Source organism: Quercus suber, unplaced genomic scaffold (genome assembly GCF_002906115.3).
Source record: "Quercus suber isolate HL8 unplaced genomic scaffold, Cork oak 2.0 scaffold_507, whole genome shotgun sequence".
In the NCBI taxonomy this organism is placed as follows: domain Eukaryota; kingdom Viridiplantae; phylum Streptophyta; class Magnoliopsida; order Fagales; family Fagaceae; genus Quercus; species Quercus suber.
Genome location: NW_027069956.1, coordinates 54,830 through 73,574, shown reverse-complemented (window position 1 = coordinate 73,574; position 18,745 = coordinate 54,830). Strand labels below are relative to the sequence as shown.

Genomic DNA, 18,745 nt, shown 5'->3' with positions numbered 1-18,745 from the left:
GTGGTAAAATTTTTTGCCTGTAACATTGCTCTTCAACAAATATAACAAGATGAGCGAGGGAAATAAGATATCTTATTAGTTATTAGTGTCATCATGAATTTTCTTTTATTATTATTTTCCAATAGATAAAGAGTCCTCATGAATTCGCATTCACATATAAAATTAGCAATTTCAGAGATAATTACATAATTATTTAAATATGAGCTAAGGTAGATCAGTCATGAAGGGCACCAATGATACTGAACCTACAAAAGCTTGTTCTCCTTTAACTGTCGAAATATATTGGCTGACATTCTACTACAAAAGAATAGCAAAATGTACACTATGTGCAGATCAATGAAACTGGTACCTATAGTTCCTACTCCACCTTCAATTTATGGTGAAGTTCCATATAACCAACAAAATCGTTAACCTATAGGGTAGGATAGTAGCAGTTGGATTTTAACAATTAGTAAAGGCTGATAATCAACATACATCAAGCTATCAAGATGTTACTGGGATTCAAGAAGCAATGGCACCAGCAATTGCAAGACCACAATCACTTGAAAAGCACTTTTTTTCCTTTTTCTTTTTTCTTTTAACCAAGTACCTTACGAAGTTCTTCGATCAAATGTGCACGACTTGTTGGCTCCACCTGCAATGATTTCAAATAATCACCCTCCGGTCACAAATTCTTTGATGATCTAAACAAATATGCTTTGGGAACAAGAAATATTTATTTGATGGCTTACCTTGCTTAGAAGGGCAGCAAGTCCTTGAGGTAGGGCTTGCAAATCTGAAATTGAGTCACCAATATTTGTTAATTGAAGCAATACCTTCTGGACCCGTAACTGCTTAAGTTTATCCTCATAATTGCCTGTATCATCCTTCCATCTAAAGAAAGCTTCATCATCTACCCAAGCATCTTCTCTGCCTTTTGCAATAGTAGAGTCCAAAAACCAGTTCTTGATCAAGTCCAATGAGGATTTATGAGACAGTTGGTCACCAGCAGCATTAGTTACAGTCTTGACCAGTGACTCTTCAGCAATTCTCCTACGCAATCTCCTGTAGAAGAAAGAACGAGAGTTTGCCCAGTCCACAACTTCTCTAATAACCTGTTTTGCAGCCATTCTCAGTGAAGTATCATGTAGTTCAGCAAATTTGGTGGCTATCTGGGTGTACACAGGCAAAAGCTGCTTCTCACGGGTTTGTATTTGTTGCTGCAGAGATTCAACCATCCCATGGGCCCTAGTGCTGATCCTGGCTTCCTGAAGTTTTGTCTTCAGATTAATCAGTTGTTGATCAAGCCTACCCATGCACTCCAGCAGCTCCTTTGTTCTAAATTTTATCTCAATCATTCCTTCTGGCTCGAGGACATTACCTTTAGCTGTTCGATCAGCATACATTTCAATGTGGTCTGAATTGATCCGACTGTCAACAACCACCCATGCCCCACCACGAAGCTCACCCATCATTGGAATGTATACAAAAACGGGCTGCTTGTATGTTCTAAGATTCTCAACAATGGTTGATCCAGCCTGAAGGATTCCTTCAAAAAGATCCCTCTGCCCACCTGAAAAGCCTCTCCAGTTGGCAAGAATAAAAAGTGGAAGCTCTTCTCTGTTGAAATCCAACAATGCTTGGGCCGTCTTACTTGCAGAATCAGGAAACCATACCTGTCCAGCCTGAGGGACAACCCTCTCATGTGAATCAAGCTGGCCTGGGTCAGCAGGTATAACTTGCATGACTGTCTGTGTCTCAACAGCAACTATCCCTACAGGGATCCCTCCAAGCTTAGCCCTTCCTGTAACTACTGTTCTTGCCCAGCCTTCTAAAGTCTCAACAAAGCTGTCCTTGTCAAAGATACCTCCCATCCACTTTCCACTACCATCCAAAGCACCAGAAATAGCAGCACGTGGATCACAAGAGTTTTCAGGGAGGTACTCAACAGGCCTTTCTGGAGGATCTGATGAACTCAGAATGGGAAGTGCACCACCTACATGGGGAGGAATATAGCTTAGCCACTTCAAGATAGCTGATATACCTTCAAGATCATCTGAAACTGTTAGATGAACAACCCCATTAGTTGCCATAATTTTGGGTCCACCAAGTTGCATGTGTGAGCTGTATACTTCCCGGCCCAGAAGCTTGTTTAGTGCAGAGAAACCAGTTAGAATTATGGGCTGATCAAGCCTCTGTATGCACCGCATCCCAAGCCGAGCTAGATAAGCACCTATTCCAACAGTTCTGCCAGTCACATATGTTAAGGTAAATGTTTCCTTGTATGCCCTTGAATATGCGCCAGCAATGGCCCCACTTCCAGTTAAGTTCTCAACCCCCAAGCCATCCTCCTTCCCCACAATGGTATCTACAACCCATCTGATTTCCCCACTGGCCAGCTTTATTTCATGTGCTATTACAGATGATCCAATCCGAGCATAATCCTTGGGGGTTAAATATACATACTGAAAACCACGCTCAGGGCTTGATTCATCAGACCAACCAACTTTAAAGCAGGTTTTGACTTCTTCAGCTACCCCAATACGGGCGCCAGAGTTTGCTGCCAAATAAATTAACGGTAGTTTCTTAGTGCAAGCAAGATCAGTTACTGCAAGGAAGAATGCATCCTCTCTTGGGCCAAAAGAACCAGCTTTGAACGTCACATCATTTGCTACAACCAGTATCGTCCTTCCAGAAGGGAACTCAGGGGTAGACATCTCCATGGACCAGGCTACCATGCCAACATCATTGAGGGCAGGTAGACGCTTCACAGGAACAAGAGGAGTACCCCAGGCACCTCTTTGGTCAGCAAATTTGAGTTCTGTGACTCTCAGAACTTTATCCTTGGCTTTCTTAGAACCTGGAAATTGGGATGCCCATGACTGTTCCAAGGCCGTCTCAAATGCCTGCAAGCAACATTTTTCAGGTAAACATTTGATCTGCTTCCTATATCTTTGCAAAATGGGGACGAGAGAGAGAGAGGACAAAGCTACCAAAATTAGCGTTATATTCATAGCATGGTGCTCACCAGTGGAAAATCATAGCAGTAAGTGGTGCTGCTTTTCCTGGCCAAAAGACGTTTTCGATCAAGAGTTCCCAAAGGCTGATACTGTGCATTCACTGCTACACCATGCAGAGGACCCCAATCAGAGACTGAATGGTAGAACTCTCTGTGTGCGCTGGTATCCTCTAGTTCTCGATATATCTGAATATTGTATCGAACAACAATATAATAACAATTTATGGAAAATCTCTCTAAATCTGGATATTTAATTAACACATGAACATTTCTATTACCATTGAATTTTCTAAATCTGTAAATATAATATCCCAAATATATGAATGTTACTACATGATATACTATTTTCTGGACTATCAACACTGATGAAGCCAAACTACCCTTGACTACCTTTGATGTTTTCCTTCCTAATGTAGATCATGCTTTTCATTCAGTTCTCAAATTTATCCATAGAATATAAGCAAAATACATTATTGGAACGGATAAGTACTGTCCAATCAGTGTTCAGGAGATTTGGTTTTCATAGAAAGGTATGCTTCTAGCAAATTTTTTGATTACCAAAGCCTTTCGGCCAAATGATTTTAACCAGGTCTAACATGACAAACATAACCATTCAGTTGGTCAGGCATCCCCAATATGTTACATTAATCAGATCATACAAACCAACACATGGGATTTTTAAATTCTTACTGCTGATGCCAAACATGGATCTATTTGTCAATTACATCTTTACAACTAGTAGATAACGAAATGATCCATAAGAGAAACTTAAGGTCTATGATCAATCTGAGTTTGACCAGTGATGGTAATCACCGATACCTATATGGGCCAATATATAGTATGCTTTTGCAATCCAACCTTTACATACTTGGCATTAGAAAAGCATTTCTGGGTGGAAAACTTTTCTTAGAAAACTGTAAATAATATACACACTTACATGTACGGTGCAGGTGTGACCAGTCACATTTGTCACCACAACCCTCCAAGCACCATTTGCTGGTCCAGGAGATGCCATCCAAAGCTTCACTTCCCACTCACAAACTCCTAACCTATGCATTCTTACACCTACAGATGCATGAATTTCATGTGCCAGCTCCTTCAAGATCACCTCCACAGCACTTTCTTCTTGCTCAGCATCTATGTCAACTCCCCTGGCAACAATATCTTAATTGTAAGACCCCAGAAAGGAATTTCACCATCTTATTCTGGAAGAAAAGACAATGAATAGGAAGATAGATATAATTACTTTGGGTAAGGCACAAGATCACTTATTTGCTGCTCCCGTACAATATAAAGGTACATATGGGCATGGTCAGATTTGAGTGTAGCATTGTGTGCATTAAGTTCTAACTCCTCCATTGCAGCCATTAAGGACCTCAAAATACTCCTTGAAGTAAAAGACATAGTCCATTGGCTAAGTGTTGTTTGCGTGTCCAACCGTTGATATGATGTAAGCCCTTCATTTGATGTAGACTGTCTTACAAATGTTCTGAGGAACATTCTTTGGATTGGTAGTGGCTTGTCCACAACAGAGTACAAATGCCATTGACGGTCCCGGGATGGGGTATACTGTATATTTTCGTAGCCTTTAAGCTTGTCCTGGATCAAATCAGATGTTGATAATTTATCAGACAAAAGTCCATGGGGAATTTATGTGTTTTCTTTTTCAATTTTTAACTATATACAGAGGGCTGAACCAGATATTTACTAACCAATTCAAGGTAAATGGATAGAGGTGGCTCCAGGTGACGCAATAGAGGCTCTTCCTCGTAATATAACTTTTCTGCTGACCAGTGGAAGGAGTGCCTCATAGGGGTTCGCCCTTCATCCCTCTGTATGATACAGCTTATTACCCCAACACCTGCAGTTCGTAGGCTAGAGCCTACTTCTTTCTCTTTAAGTATTTTGGCTAACTTGTTAATTCTCTCTTGAGCCTGATCTTCATCACCACTGTAAAGCATCAAGAGATAATTCTAGTTCAGAAGGGACACGTTTATATCAAAAGGTTCTAATCACCAGACTGAAAGTCTGAAACTTTGTCTATCTGGCACATGTTTGACATGAAGAAAGAATAAAGGGGCATGAAGAAGAAAAATAAATAAATAGAAGAGAGGGCAAAAAACCTCTCAGCCATTGCTTGTTATTCAGGATAGGGCAGTTAAGTGATCTAAATTATATATGAATTCAATTCAAAGTCAATACGGTATTATCAGATGTTGAACAAATATGCAGCAATGCTATTGCTAGCCCATTAATCCTAAATGAACTTTCAGTACCTACATGATACATAAATAAATTACTATTTACATTTTAAGGTAACAGATTTTACTGTAAGTACAAAGGGCGTTACACTACCTATCCTGAAGTAAACTCATCTGATTGTTGACGCCCACCAATGCAATATGCATCATATTACCAAAGCTAACAGGTTCTACTAATCCATTTGGAGCTGCTTCATTAAGGTTATGGGTTGTTTCCTTCAGTGCAGCATTAATAATTGATGGAAGAAATTGGAGTGATTTGATAATAACCATGGCCCCCCATTTTCGCTCACTATGTTTCTCAACCAGCGGTTGCTCAGACATTAGATCTTCAGTCCCATTCTTTCTCGCAATGTGCTCCTCTAAAAACTCCCACGAAGCAATAAGACCAGATCTGTGCCACTGCATCCTTACACTCCCCTTTACAAGATAGGGCTGATAACAGATAGACAGAGTTAATCGAGAAAATCATTGATAAAAAATGAAAATAAGTTCACAGTTACAAGAGCTTAAATCATACCTGGTATAGCCTACGAACATAAGTCTCCATAACCCGCCTTTGAAGGGTGTGATCACTGTGATCAAATAGACCTACAAGGGCATCTTCAACTGCCAAAGGAGCACTCACAAGATCCTCCATTCTTTCATTAATGGCACTTTTCCTTTTGGGAGTATCCATATTTTCACCATCCTCGGTAAACATCTCTAATTCAGAAAGACTTCTAGCTATGCTGGAACGAAGTTCACTCAGTTTGGTTTGTTCCAGCAGTTGACTTGCCTTTAGTGCCAACTGCATAAACAAGGGTATAAGGACTTAGCTTAAATGTTAAAAAATAAACTACTCCGGTAAATGGAAAAAAAACAATTATCACTGCAAAATGTCGTAAGGGAAGATCAACCAACAAGAGAAAACAATAATCCTCTCCCCATGGGAGAGTAAAAAGTGATTCTTTACATTCTAAAATGGTTGAGCATAGACAAATACATCTTAAAGTTAATTCTTTATGCTTGAGTAACTTTATGCAAAGCCCAACCTCAGAATAATTTGTATGGTTTAGTGCAGAGAACCGGATTAGTATATCCCTGTATGCAGCAGGATTAGGGTAAACAAGTTGTTCCATTAGTCGTAGTATCAGCTTATTTTTACTCCTGACACCCTGCAAGCAAAAAAAAACATGTGGTACAATTACAAATAATGTTATGGAAAATCAAAATACAAGGGCAAGACATCTGAGCATGTTATAATTAGTACCTGATGAGAAAGCACAATGTCCACAACCTTCAAAAGATCTTTCTTATATTGAAGTCGAAGACGTTCAATTACATCAGCCTGGACAAGCAATTGTAAATGAAAATTCTAAGTAGCAAATAATGAATTAAAAAAAATTCAAATTTATGGAATCACACCCGAAGTTCCTGACACTTTTGGCTTTGCAAGAATTAATAATTAGTTTGAGGGCTAAAGAACAAGCTTGAAGGTATATGGACTAGACTTCAAGATGAATTTCACTAGCGAGCATCAATCCAACTTCAAAAGGTTTCAAGATAACCAAAAAATTGTTGTGAATTTAAACAAAGTTCGAATTATAAGAGCACAGGGAAAATATACTTATTGATGAAGTTATGAAAGTAGCAAAAGAAGAAAAAGAAGAAGAAGAATAAAGAGTGTACTATAAGAAAAAAGAAATTTGTTGTAGCCATTTCTTATTTTTGGGACAAAGTCTAGGAGATACGAAAAGATAGGGAGACAACAATTGAGGAATTTATTTAATATAAGGAAAACCAGAATCCAGTCAGACAATTCAAGTTGGGACATCACAATACTTAAAAGAACAACAAAGGCTCTGGGAGAGCAGACAAAGAATATAACTAGAAGCTTTGAAATTAAAATTCTAATGCTTCAATCAAAGCCAGGAATATTTATAGCAAGCCATATAATATTGGTGTTGGCACTATTAATATGCAGCAAAACATAAGGCATTATCATTTTTAACATTGAAGAACAATTTGTGTTCCATACTGACAAATTTACCTGGATATTGTCACTGAACAATTCTTCAACTGACAAATACTCTTCAAAAAGTGACTGAACAATAACACGGGCATGACTCTCTCTTCCACCCTCGTAAGACTTCACGAGACTCATCAAAGGTTCAACAAGCCTTTCTTGGGCTCCCTTTTCTTTATCAGGACAGGAAGATAGATGGGTCTGCCACAAAAGGCACATAACTTTAGTGTATTACAATTTAAGGAAAAGAACATGAACATTAATATAAGGAATTTGAAATGGTAAAACTCACTTCCAAAACAGCTCGTAATAATTTGGCAGGGAAATCAACATTCTGGGAGCTTGAAATCCCCTCGAACGCCTTAAATTTTGATTCCAACTGAAAATTTTACATGGGTGAGAGAAAACTATAGGACAGTCACTATGTAAGCATAAAACTGTATAGGAGACCTAAAAGATAGTTATTACCTCAGTCTTGAGATCTTTTGGGAGGCGGGTTGCCAGAACAGCCAAGCATTCTTGCCATTGAAGGAAAGGGAGTTCAGGACTATCGAGGCAATTGAGCAAGTTTTGCACAACCTGAGATAGTCAAACCATTTGATAAGACTGGTCTTGAGACAATTTCACTATAGATAAGCAGTAGTAACACAGCCTAATAGAATATTCTCACGTGCACGACGCCAAAGCTCAGAACTCAAAACATAAAGGAATGAATTATGGATTCAGAATATTGTTCAAAGCTCTAAATCATGTTGGAAACAGGGAAAAATAGTACTTACTTCATCTATGTTGTGCTCATAACCTGCAAGAATCATCTGGGCTGCATTTATACTTGCGGCGCATCTCTGATGAACTTTACCAGAAATTGCAGTTGGAGGCCCCAGGACTGGGAGGCTCCCATGGAAAGGCTCTGCTTTTCTTACAGCTGAAGGATCATCTAGATCAAGCCTAGCTATAAGTTCACCAGCCTACAAAAAAGTGACTTCTTAACTTCTGTCAAAATTGAATATTTCATAATTCTTCTGTTGAACATGATTTACCTGCATAGCTTGACCTTCGGACATTTTGAAGTGGACAAGTCCAGAAGAAGGTGAAAGAAGAGGCATACACATCTTCATAACCTCAACCTCTGCATAAGGTGTGTCAGCATCGATATGACTACCATCCATAATCAGATACCTCAGCAGTTTGCATGGTGTTTCTGCTATTAACTTAGATGGATCATGATCATTCTGGATATAACAAAGAATAATAATTAATCTCACCATGCTTGTAGAAGAGGAAAGAAAAGGTAGGACATGAGGGAAGAAAATATTGGGGGTACCTGAAGTAAGCAAGTCCTTCCATCAATGAGAAGGCGAGTTCCAGCTGCTTCTTCCTCTGCATATATAACATGACTGTTTCCATCCAACTGTAAAAAAGATGGAGCTACCAGTCACACTTCTGAAATGTTGGAAATATGAAATATAATAAAAGACCACTTTAACTGCGAGGCCCACCACGGTAGACCTGCCTCCAAACCCATTTATTAGCCTGAAATGAAATTTCCTTCACCATACAAATAATAGAATAAGAGAATAGGTTTTGGCTTAGTAGATTAAGAAAGAAAATATTTCTTCTGTCAAGATATGGATGGGTTTAACCCATGAATTGGATGCATAGCATCACTGCAATCTAGACAAGTCTTATCAAGTAAACATAGTACCGTCACATATTGACACAAGAATTGTGGGTTTTTTAATAAGGTGCTGCTTCTATCAAGAGGAACCTAGTTAACCATATATAGTAGTCAATCATTTTTGACACACAGAAAGCTGTCTTGCCTAATACTTCTGATGTGATGGACTGATTCATTTTAGAGCTAAGTTCATGTGGTTCATAAAATAGCACCTTCCCAAGTCCAAAAGACATATCCATTTGCAGAAACTGATAAATAAGGGAACATACTTTGTGCAAAAGCAACTATAAATGTACATTACAAAGCCAGGTTAAAAGGATCCACACACACACACACACACATAAAAAACAGATATATTTGACATAAGACAGACTCACACATACAAATTTGTAGACATATATTTGTCAACTTAAAAACAAGTTTATGATGTGTGATTACATTCACAAAATGTCAAAATACTAAGAGTTTGCATATCTTATTGGCTTCCTTTGAGCATACTCATACATACACAATCTAAATATAAACAGCTATAAGCAAGAGCACAAAGACCCATGTAGCTAGTAGCAATAAATACAAACATGTTCTAAAGAAAAAACTTGCCTGCATCAATAAACCTCCATCACGTAAAGTATGAATCTCTGCTTCAATCTCTGAATCATTCATCCTCAATGTATAGCTTCCTGGTCCCCCCCTAACCATGTCAATCTAGAAACAGATGTCCACCATGTTGGTAAAATATATTAATCATCCCTATGAAACAAAAGTCTACAAAATTATTGACACGATAAAGGATTCCTTTACAATGGCGCCCATACCGTATATTTGCTTCCTTCAATGTTCAAGGACACTTGAGAGTGGACAAGTGACATATGCTGCAACAAGGATCGGCAAAGATAAATACAAATCAGAATTAGTTAACATGACACCAGAATTAGCACCCTCCAGAATTAGGACCCTTAATAGAGTATTATTTATTGCAATACCTTGGGTGGGATTTGCCCCTTCTCAAGATAACCAATGTAATCTGAAACCACAGCTGCACTGCTTGAAGATGCTTTCTGAGTTGGACATAGTAGAACATAAGCCATCTTATTCTCTTGGCATGACACCTCTAGAAACCAGAAAATAAAACAAAATAGTTGTGCTTACAAACAGAGCTCCTCCAACGACGGACAGATACCAAGGAGGCCTTTCTGCTCTAACTCGCATAGCAATTCTACTGTCCAACCAGCCGGTGTGGATTTTATTTTCTCTGTAATCTGAAGCCTGCACAACATTTTTACTACTGTTGGAATGTTTCCTTTATTTTTCTTTTAGGACGGATAGGATGGGTAGTCAATAAGCGAGAAGTTTACATGTAAAAGATCAATTGTATAATCAACATTGGTTCGAATCTCTCCCCGAATTTGAATCTCCTTCAAACCAAGCACCATGTTTGCAATAGCTAGAGCTCTGGACTCCCCAAATGCAAAAACATGTCCTGAGATATGACTCAAGGATTTTAGCAATAGACACTCTTATGACAAATAAAGATACATGCATTGGAATACTTACGTATGCAATATATCCTATCCTAGAAAGATAGCCATTGTTTAGAATTACAAGTTACAAATAAGTAAAACAATTGAATATCTTCATTGAGGATAAAGTTGGTCCATATCTAAATTACAACATTAATGAGTCAATGAGCAGCATTAAAAGTTACTGTGGAAACACTCAATCTGCAGGCCTTTTATCAGTCATTAAACAGACTTCAAAGATCTTCTGAAGCAACTCAAGGTATGAGGATTTTAAATATTTCCCCAACATAGCGGCCTTAAAAGAGAAAAAAATTGCTCGAGCAGTGTGGAGGATCAGACACAGAATAATTTAAATTCAACATAAGCCATTTTTTGTTTGTTATATCTTGATTTTAGACAATCAAAGTTATCAAATACTCACACCATTCATTAGTTAATACTTACCAAACTGAGAATCTGAGAATTCATGAATTCCTCCTCCAGACTGTAAATCACAATGACAATCACAATTCAGTCTGAAACTTCAAAGGTAAGTCCACACACAATTAGACAATAAAAATTTACCTTAACAGAGAAGTATGCCCACACATTTGGTTTGCTTTTAAAACTCAGCTCCTGTGCAAAGTGTAAAACTCAATACAGGTTTTTAATATGAGGAAATAAATACTCAAACTCAGACTACCATGAACCTTGGAGGCTAACCTGTACTTTCCCACTTGTAGGCTTAAAACCATCATCCGGGTCCTCACTTGTTACACGCACAGCTACGCAATGACCTTTTGGCCTTGTAGACTCTGCCTTGTCAAAATCAAATGGGGTGGCAAGAGCTGACGTTTTCCTCCAAGCATCATATCCTCCACCATATTCCTTTCCATAAAATCTCCTTATCTCTAATCAAATAAGTTACATGAACACAGAAGGTGAAAAACTTTAAGTTGATGGTGGAGAAATAAAACTTGAAGAAATTCTGAAATACAGTAAGATCATACCAGGAATCTGCCAGAGAGGGATGCCCATTCCAACTGCAACTTGGGCTGCTGGTAGATTGACTTCAGCAATCCACTCAGTCACAGGGTGCTCCACCTATATCAGGATAAATTTATAGGACATTATGCTGTGCTTATTAAGTGAGACATAATAGCATCATCAATGTAGGTTCCTATGCTTTAAACATCCAGATGAACCTCTTATAAGGATAGCAGGGTGCGTTTAGCATTGCATTAAGAGGGGAGAAAAGGAGCGTTAAGGGGGGCTTAAAGCTCTTTAGCAAAAAATTTCACCCATTTGGCTATTTTGCTAAAGAGCTTTTCTCCCCCCTTAAAGCTGGGGAAAAGAAATCTGGGAATTCCAAGCTTTAGCATTACAACTCTTTTGTACACTGTTCCAATTTTTAATAAAACTAAAGAATGGAAGAAATGCTTATGCATATTTATCAAAATAACACCCGATGCCCACCCATTTTGAGAGAGAGAGAGAGAGACCGTAATAATAACAATTAAATATAGGCAAGTAATATTGAATAATATTAATCGAGTTCAATTATGAGAATAAAAAAACACTTTATTATGTCTTCTTTTGTCATTTCTCACATCTAAAATTCTTTATCAATTTGGTTACCAAACTGGTGTAACAAATTCAACGCACTTTATCATTGTAATTTTCCAATTGCTCCAAATGCGAAAGAGCTTTTCAGTTTAAGCTCTTTATCGAAAAAGCTCTACAGCTTAAGGCTTTACTTTCTACAGCAATCCCAAACGGGCACTTAAACCGCTTGCAAGAGGTTATATGGCCTAAATTGTGTTAGCACACAAAATGATTTTAGTAGATTCTCTTAACTGCCAGAAGGCTCACAATGGTTTTATATCTATTTTGGGTCTATGCATCAAATATCTGTTGCAAAATAGCACTCCATTAAACAAATTCAAAAGGAGAATATAAAGAATTCATAAGAATGACAGCTAGTACACTGAATTAAGGTTAGAACAAATATCACATACCTGCAAGCGAGGGTTGAGCTCTAAGAAATAGTAGTCGCCAGAGTCCATACTGTAGAGATACTCAACAGTAGCTGCTCCAACATAGTTCACACATTTAGCTAACCTTCTAGCAGCCTGCTCAAGCTTTTTTACTGTTTGTAGAGGTGCTACAGTAATTGGACCCTCCTCAATAATCTGTTTAACATAGAAGGCCAATTAGATCAATAAGAGAATATACCCAAGATGACACCATGCATTAAAAATTCTTGGAGACAAAATATATGAAAAAAGAGACAAAGTAACATATATTCATGAATTTGTAATAATAAACACAAGAAAGCCATTTGCTTCCGAAAAAGCAATAAAGTAAATTTTCCATATAAGAGATGAGCTTACCTTCTGATGCCGCCTTTGAACACTGCAATCACGGCTATGCAAAGCCGCAACATTTCCATACTGATCACATAGTAACTGTACTTCTAAATGCCGGCTCTAATTACAAATCACCGAATGGATGATCAGAATATGATCTAGACTTTAGCAGCTCTGGTCATTTAGATTGAAATTCAGTAGATTATCTAACCTGGGAAGCAAGCTTCATTATGAATATGGGCGAGCCTGGAACTTCACCCTGAACTTGCTTGAATAGTGCCCTAACTTCATCATCATTATGAACCTAGAAAATTCATGCAATGCAAATTACTTCAGTTACATTGTTAAGTAAGGCTTGAAGAGTTAGTACCTTGACATGACAAGTAACTGATTAGTTTTACTTATACCCAACAACTTACATACACTTTGTCAATATAAGGGATAAAATACTGTGAATATTAGTTATGGAAGATTATATAAGTCGTCTAATTATTATCGTGCATGAAGCAAACCTTTCTTATGCCTTTGCCGCCACCGCCCCAAGATGCCTTGATCATTGCAGGGTAACCTACAACTTGACAACTCGCAATTGCTTCCTCTGTGGTAGAGACACATGCTTCCCTATATATTTCTTCTGGAACTAATTCCAAGCAACTTGCTGCTGAAGTTTTAACCTGGAAGACAGAAATTAGATGAGTAATGACCTTGCAAATAAATAATAGAGTGCAATTTTAAAGAGTACAAAGGTTTACATGAGAGCCACTCCATGGAAGGGTGGGGACTTCTGCTGCTTGAGCAATCAATGATGAACCAATCTTATCTCCCAATGCTGCCATAGATGTAGCTGGAGGCCCAAGAAATATGATTCCCTTTGCAATCAACGCATCTGGCAGCTCAGGGTTCTCAGATGCATGGCCCCAGCCAGGCCAAACTGCATCAACACGGGTTATCTCTGCCATCTGGGTATTGAATTTCAATTTATCAGGAAAACATAAAACGTCAATATTGATTCATGAATAATTTAATTAACTATAATTATCAAACTGCTGGCCAGGACAATTAAACTATTTCTAAGAAGAAGAAAAAAGCTACCCAAAAAAAATCCATTACAACTTCCTGACTACTTGATACAGACCCCATATTTTTTGTTCAACTAATTAGCCTTCTCAGTTCTATTATATGCTTTTTATCTACATGAAACATCATTAGTTCGTTCAATTAATATTAAAATAAACAAGAGTGATTATATTTCTTCAGCTAGAAAGTGCCTATATTGTTTGTATTTCGGCTTTTTTGTTACAACTATGGTAGTCATCAACAAAGGGAAAACTCAAAAATGCACAACACAGGGTTTATGATACATACCTCTACAATAAGTTGGACATTGGCATAGTTATTATTATTGGTCCCACCAGGAACTTCCACAAACTGATCAGCAATTCTAATATGTTCTGCATTGATTCTCATGTCCTCTGGAGTAGCCATGGCTACCAAAAGGATTGCTTTCTCTGTGCCAAATGTTTCATAAGCCCATGTTCTAACACTACGTATAAACTTGACAGCCGCCATTCCATTGTTTGCAATTAAAATACTGTGGATTGGTTTCTTTCCTCCAAGAGCATGGCAGAATTCATCTACTACAGATATTGTAGCAGGGTTCCTGATAGAAACCAACCCATTTGCATGCCCATTCACACGTCCAACACCAGCCATTGTGGATCTCCTTTGAGATTCAGACATGCTGCCCTGCCTGTGAATATGTAAGCAACAGTTCAGAGGACTGGAAGTGTAAGAATCAAATTGAATTTCTATGAATCGCTTCATTTTTCAACAAGGAAAATGCTAAGGCTACTATTAATTTTACTACAAACTGACATGGCAATGAATGTGAATGGTGCCACTTCAACAATATAATAAACAAATGTCTAAATTACTTCTTTGTGATTGGTGTGAGTTTGTAAGACTTATGTAGTAAAATTTTTAGAATCCCTAGCATAAGTCCATCAACAAACTTATGCAGACATTTTTGGAAGAAAAGCTACTCTAATAATCACTAGGCCTTCCATAATTGACTTGTTTCTTCCAGGGAATCAAATTCAAGTGAACAACAAAGTCTACCAAAATTTTCTAAATTAAGTCCAATTTAACAGAAAATATTAACAAAAACAAATACACTAAGTGAGCTAAGGATGCGTTGGTTGCAAATAATTGGACTAATATTGAATTCCGATTTTGTGGCATTAGGAACTCTTCCTTTCACCGTTAACCTTTTTCAGTAAACACAGAATATACATGATTACACTCAATCCCAAATCCATTGTTCCATTAATTATATTATCCAATTCTACTTCTGAGCAAACAAACACACCATAAGGCAAAAGTTCCTCAGATGCAGTATCAAATAAATATCGATTGCAACGAAAAGGGCACCAACCAAATCATAAAAACGCATTTCTAACAACATAGGACCTCAAAAAGGTAGTAAATATAGATTCCCAAATCCACACCAACTGACAAAAATTCCATAAGCAACTCCAAACCATAATTAAGCAGTTAGCTTTCTCTTCCTGAGACACCAATAACATAGCCAAAAAGAGATAGACCCAATACCCAAATCAGACTTAAAAGATACAATTACAACTACCCAGGAGAGAGTTCATAAAGAAAACAAGAAAGAAATGGGCCACAGACCTTGGAAAAAATGGGTAACAGCAGCTGGAATTTTTGATAGCTATGAGCAATTAGCTTCAAATTGCTTTCTGGGTATAAAGCATTGCAAATGAAGAAACGGAATTATGAAAAAAAACAAAGACCCGGAATTATTTGGTTTGTGCATATAACTGTGATCATGCACTGGCAACACAATGAATTGCAGAGAGACACAGAGAGGTTGGTTTGGTTTCTGGACAGAACCAGAGTTGGGACCTTAAAGGTATAAATTAGCTTTAATGAGAGCTGCACGTGGTATCTGCCACTGCCACACCACTCTCGTTTATAGTTGTAGTAGCTCCCAGCTACCCCTTCTCTTCTCTCAAATCATGCGGGTCCAAAACCATAAACGACTCAAACTGGTCATTTTCCCTCTCTCTCTCTCTCTCTCTCTCTCTCTCTTAAAACTAATTTTTGGGTTAACCAATACATGAAAGAAACCAAATTCATTTTACATCGACAAAAAAAACCCACACATTACATCATATGAATGAATCATTTTTCTAGGGAGTTGGTCTTGACCGTGAGTTGGGTGGTGTAGTCGACCAACCCTTCCTCCTATTATTAGATGAGTCACATTTCAAGCCCCTATTCCTCGTTCTCTTCGTCTCTTCCAACTTTTTTTTTTTTTTTCTTTTTTATTAAAGCAATAGTTTAGATTTTTTTTTTTTTTTAATTTAAGTTATAACTAGTCTCTTCTTTAACTTCTCGTTTAATTTTTGTGCCACAATTTTAATATCACAGGCTATGAGAAATTATCGGTCATTTTTTTTAAATTAATTATGTAAGCAGATTTTCTTTTTCTCTATGGTATGTATTACGTGATACATTTTTGTTCATATTTTATTGAAAAGTGGGGTCAATAAATAACATATTGATTGGGATAAGATGTTGTAGGTGGAATTTTGTTTAATAAAATAAGGACTTGGGGATGGGGGTATTAATTTTGCATGAGGTTGGCTTGTAGTTGGGGGTTAGGTAAATCTATGCCATGCCATGCCATCCTCACCTCACATCTGTTATGTTCTAGTCGCGTGCTTTCTTTTGAGCTTAATAATTTAATGACAAAGAAAGGGTTATGGCAGTCCCAACTACTATCGGTAAAATTAAATGGTTCACACCAAATCATACATGAAATTAAAAATCATGGTTTGGATTGGATGATACAAGGAAATGGGGTTCCTTTGATGTTATGTATTACACTAGTCATTACCAATGTTAATAACTATGTGAATTTTTAATTGAACTAGTAGTAATAGGGATGACCAAACCTATTGGAAAATGGGTAACTAGCCTGACCCGGCGCAGTTTATGCGGGTTTTACCCAGTTTGGTAGGAAATCTGGGTATTTGGTGCAAGTTTTCATGCATGCCCAAACTTTTTAGATCAAGTACCAGTATTCTGTATTTTAAAAAAATATATATTGTTTTTCTTTTTTCTAAAGCAACTAAGTTGGGGCACAAGTGCTAAGCACATTACACGTGCTCGCCATGGTAAAAAAGATGAGTGATTCAAGTTAAATTTAGAGTTTATTTCTAACACATACTAAAAATATAAATCATTTAATTTTTAAATTACTTAAGAAAATTAAAAAAAATACAATTAAAAGAGACATTAATCTAACTACACAATTTAAAAAAAAAAACACTAAAAAAAACTATATTATAAACATATTATCGAAACTTTAGTGACCCACTAAACTTTAATGGAGATTCATGTAGATTAAATTATTAAAATGCAAACATATATTGAGCTATTTGGCATAAGGAAGAAATGTAAAGTATAAGTTTTATTATATTAAAATATAAAATTATGATAGATGGTCAAAATAGTTAAAATAGATTTTGAATTTGTTTTGAATTTCTTAAAACAAAATGAAATAAAATTTTAGTTGGAGTAAAATTTTAAATTTCTGAGACTTAGCTAACAAACTTTTATCTAAAGTAGACTAACCTAATTAATGAAAAATTAACCATTTATCACAAAGAAAAAAAAAGGATACCTGGCACAACCACAACCACGGATCTTAAACACAAATTTTATTATATAACATATGATAGTAATAAAATATTGAATGACCCACTTTTTCTTTGAAACCTAGAATGTCCCACTTTAAATCAATATAATTCATTTGCACTTTAAATTCAAAATGTTACATAATAGTCATGCCCCATTTGTTGTAATTAAAAAAACGTAGGTCAAAATACAAAGAAGACCCAGGGGAATTGGGTCAATCACAAATAAATCCCATGTACTTTAGATTTTGTGTTTTTGACTTTCGAGTTCCAGGAAATGACAAATTGGATCCTTCTATCTCACTTCCATTAATTATTACTAATAAAAAGAGCAATGTTACCTACACAATAAATAAATTTTATAATAGTTGATTTGACAAATTTTTATTGGTTTTTATTACAGCCCACATTAACGTTACTCTTTTTTACTTAAGACTAACAATTTGTCTCATGAATAGTTGTGAAAACTTTTATGTCTATAAACTTTCTCCCAGTTGAAATGTGTTTGTGCTTGTGTGTGTGTTAGTTTGCTTAGGCTTTAGAAAAGTGGTGCCACACAAGCCAAACAAAAATTGCAATTAAAAATTGCAAGTATGCCACATGTCACATCATATCTTATACTATATAATAAAAATTGGGTTTAGAAGTAATGGTTATATCAAGTGACTTCACCGAATTACAATAATATTTTTAATAAAAACAATTTTTTAAATAGAGACAACAACTTATTTGTTCTTATCAATTTCTTTAGATAAAATAGCAATAAGTGTTTTAACAAAACATAAAACATGCATCTAAATTTTAGTTGATAGAGCCAACAACTTATTTGTTCTTATCAACTTCTTTAGATAAAGTAACAATTAGTAAAGAAATTATACAGTCCTTATGATATACCACGTTACTTGTCAACCATTTCACGTCATTTTAAATATAAATTGACTACTGACTGAGTAATTTTAAACAGGTAAGAGTCTTTTAGTAGAATGGTAGACAAGTGACGTGGTCTACCTTGAGGACGTTATAATTATCTAATAAGTGTTTTAACAAAACATGCAACATATATCTAAGTTTCAGAAATTTAAATCCTACTCCAACTAAAAATCTATTATCAAAATTTCAAAACACACACACACACACACACATATATATATATATATATATGTGGGTGCATTTTTTGCTTCAAGCCCAAGGGCTGGACCGATTGGAGC

General features: G+C 36.6%; 1 protein-coding gene across 1 annotated transcript; it reads right to left on the bottom strand.

Moving 5' to 3' along the window:
- Nucleotides 1-234: 234 nt before the first annotated feature.
- Nucleotides 235-15,270, bottom strand: LOC112038061 (acetyl-CoA carboxylase 1). The gene is made up of 32 exons (XM_065763463.1): nt 15,248-15,270; nt 14,179-14,563; nt 13,566-13,772; nt 13,326-13,487; nt 13,025-13,117; nt 12,838-12,933; nt 12,463-12,636; nt 11,455-11,548; nt 11,168-11,355; nt 11,030-11,080; nt 10,910-10,949; nt 10,301-10,425; nt 10,095-10,211; nt 9,929-10,003; nt 9,761-9,817; nt 9,546-9,650; nt 8,592-8,678; nt 8,308-8,499; nt 8,047-8,235; nt 7,736-7,846; nt 7,560-7,646; nt 7,292-7,468; nt 6,512-6,589; nt 6,294-6,416; nt 5,780-6,049; nt 5,354-5,694; nt 4,711-4,948; nt 4,245-4,597; nt 3,936-4,149; nt 3,008-3,184; nt 732-2,885; nt 235-634 (listed from the first exon to the last, which is right to left on the bottom strand). Exons 1-32 carry the CDS (start codon nt 15,253-15,255, stop codon nt 578-580), a joined length of 6,825 nt encoding a protein of 2,274 aa, XP_065619535.1. The 5' UTR covers nt 15,256-15,270; the 3' UTR covers nt 235-577.
- Nucleotides 15,271-18,745: the final 3,475 nt, after the last annotated feature.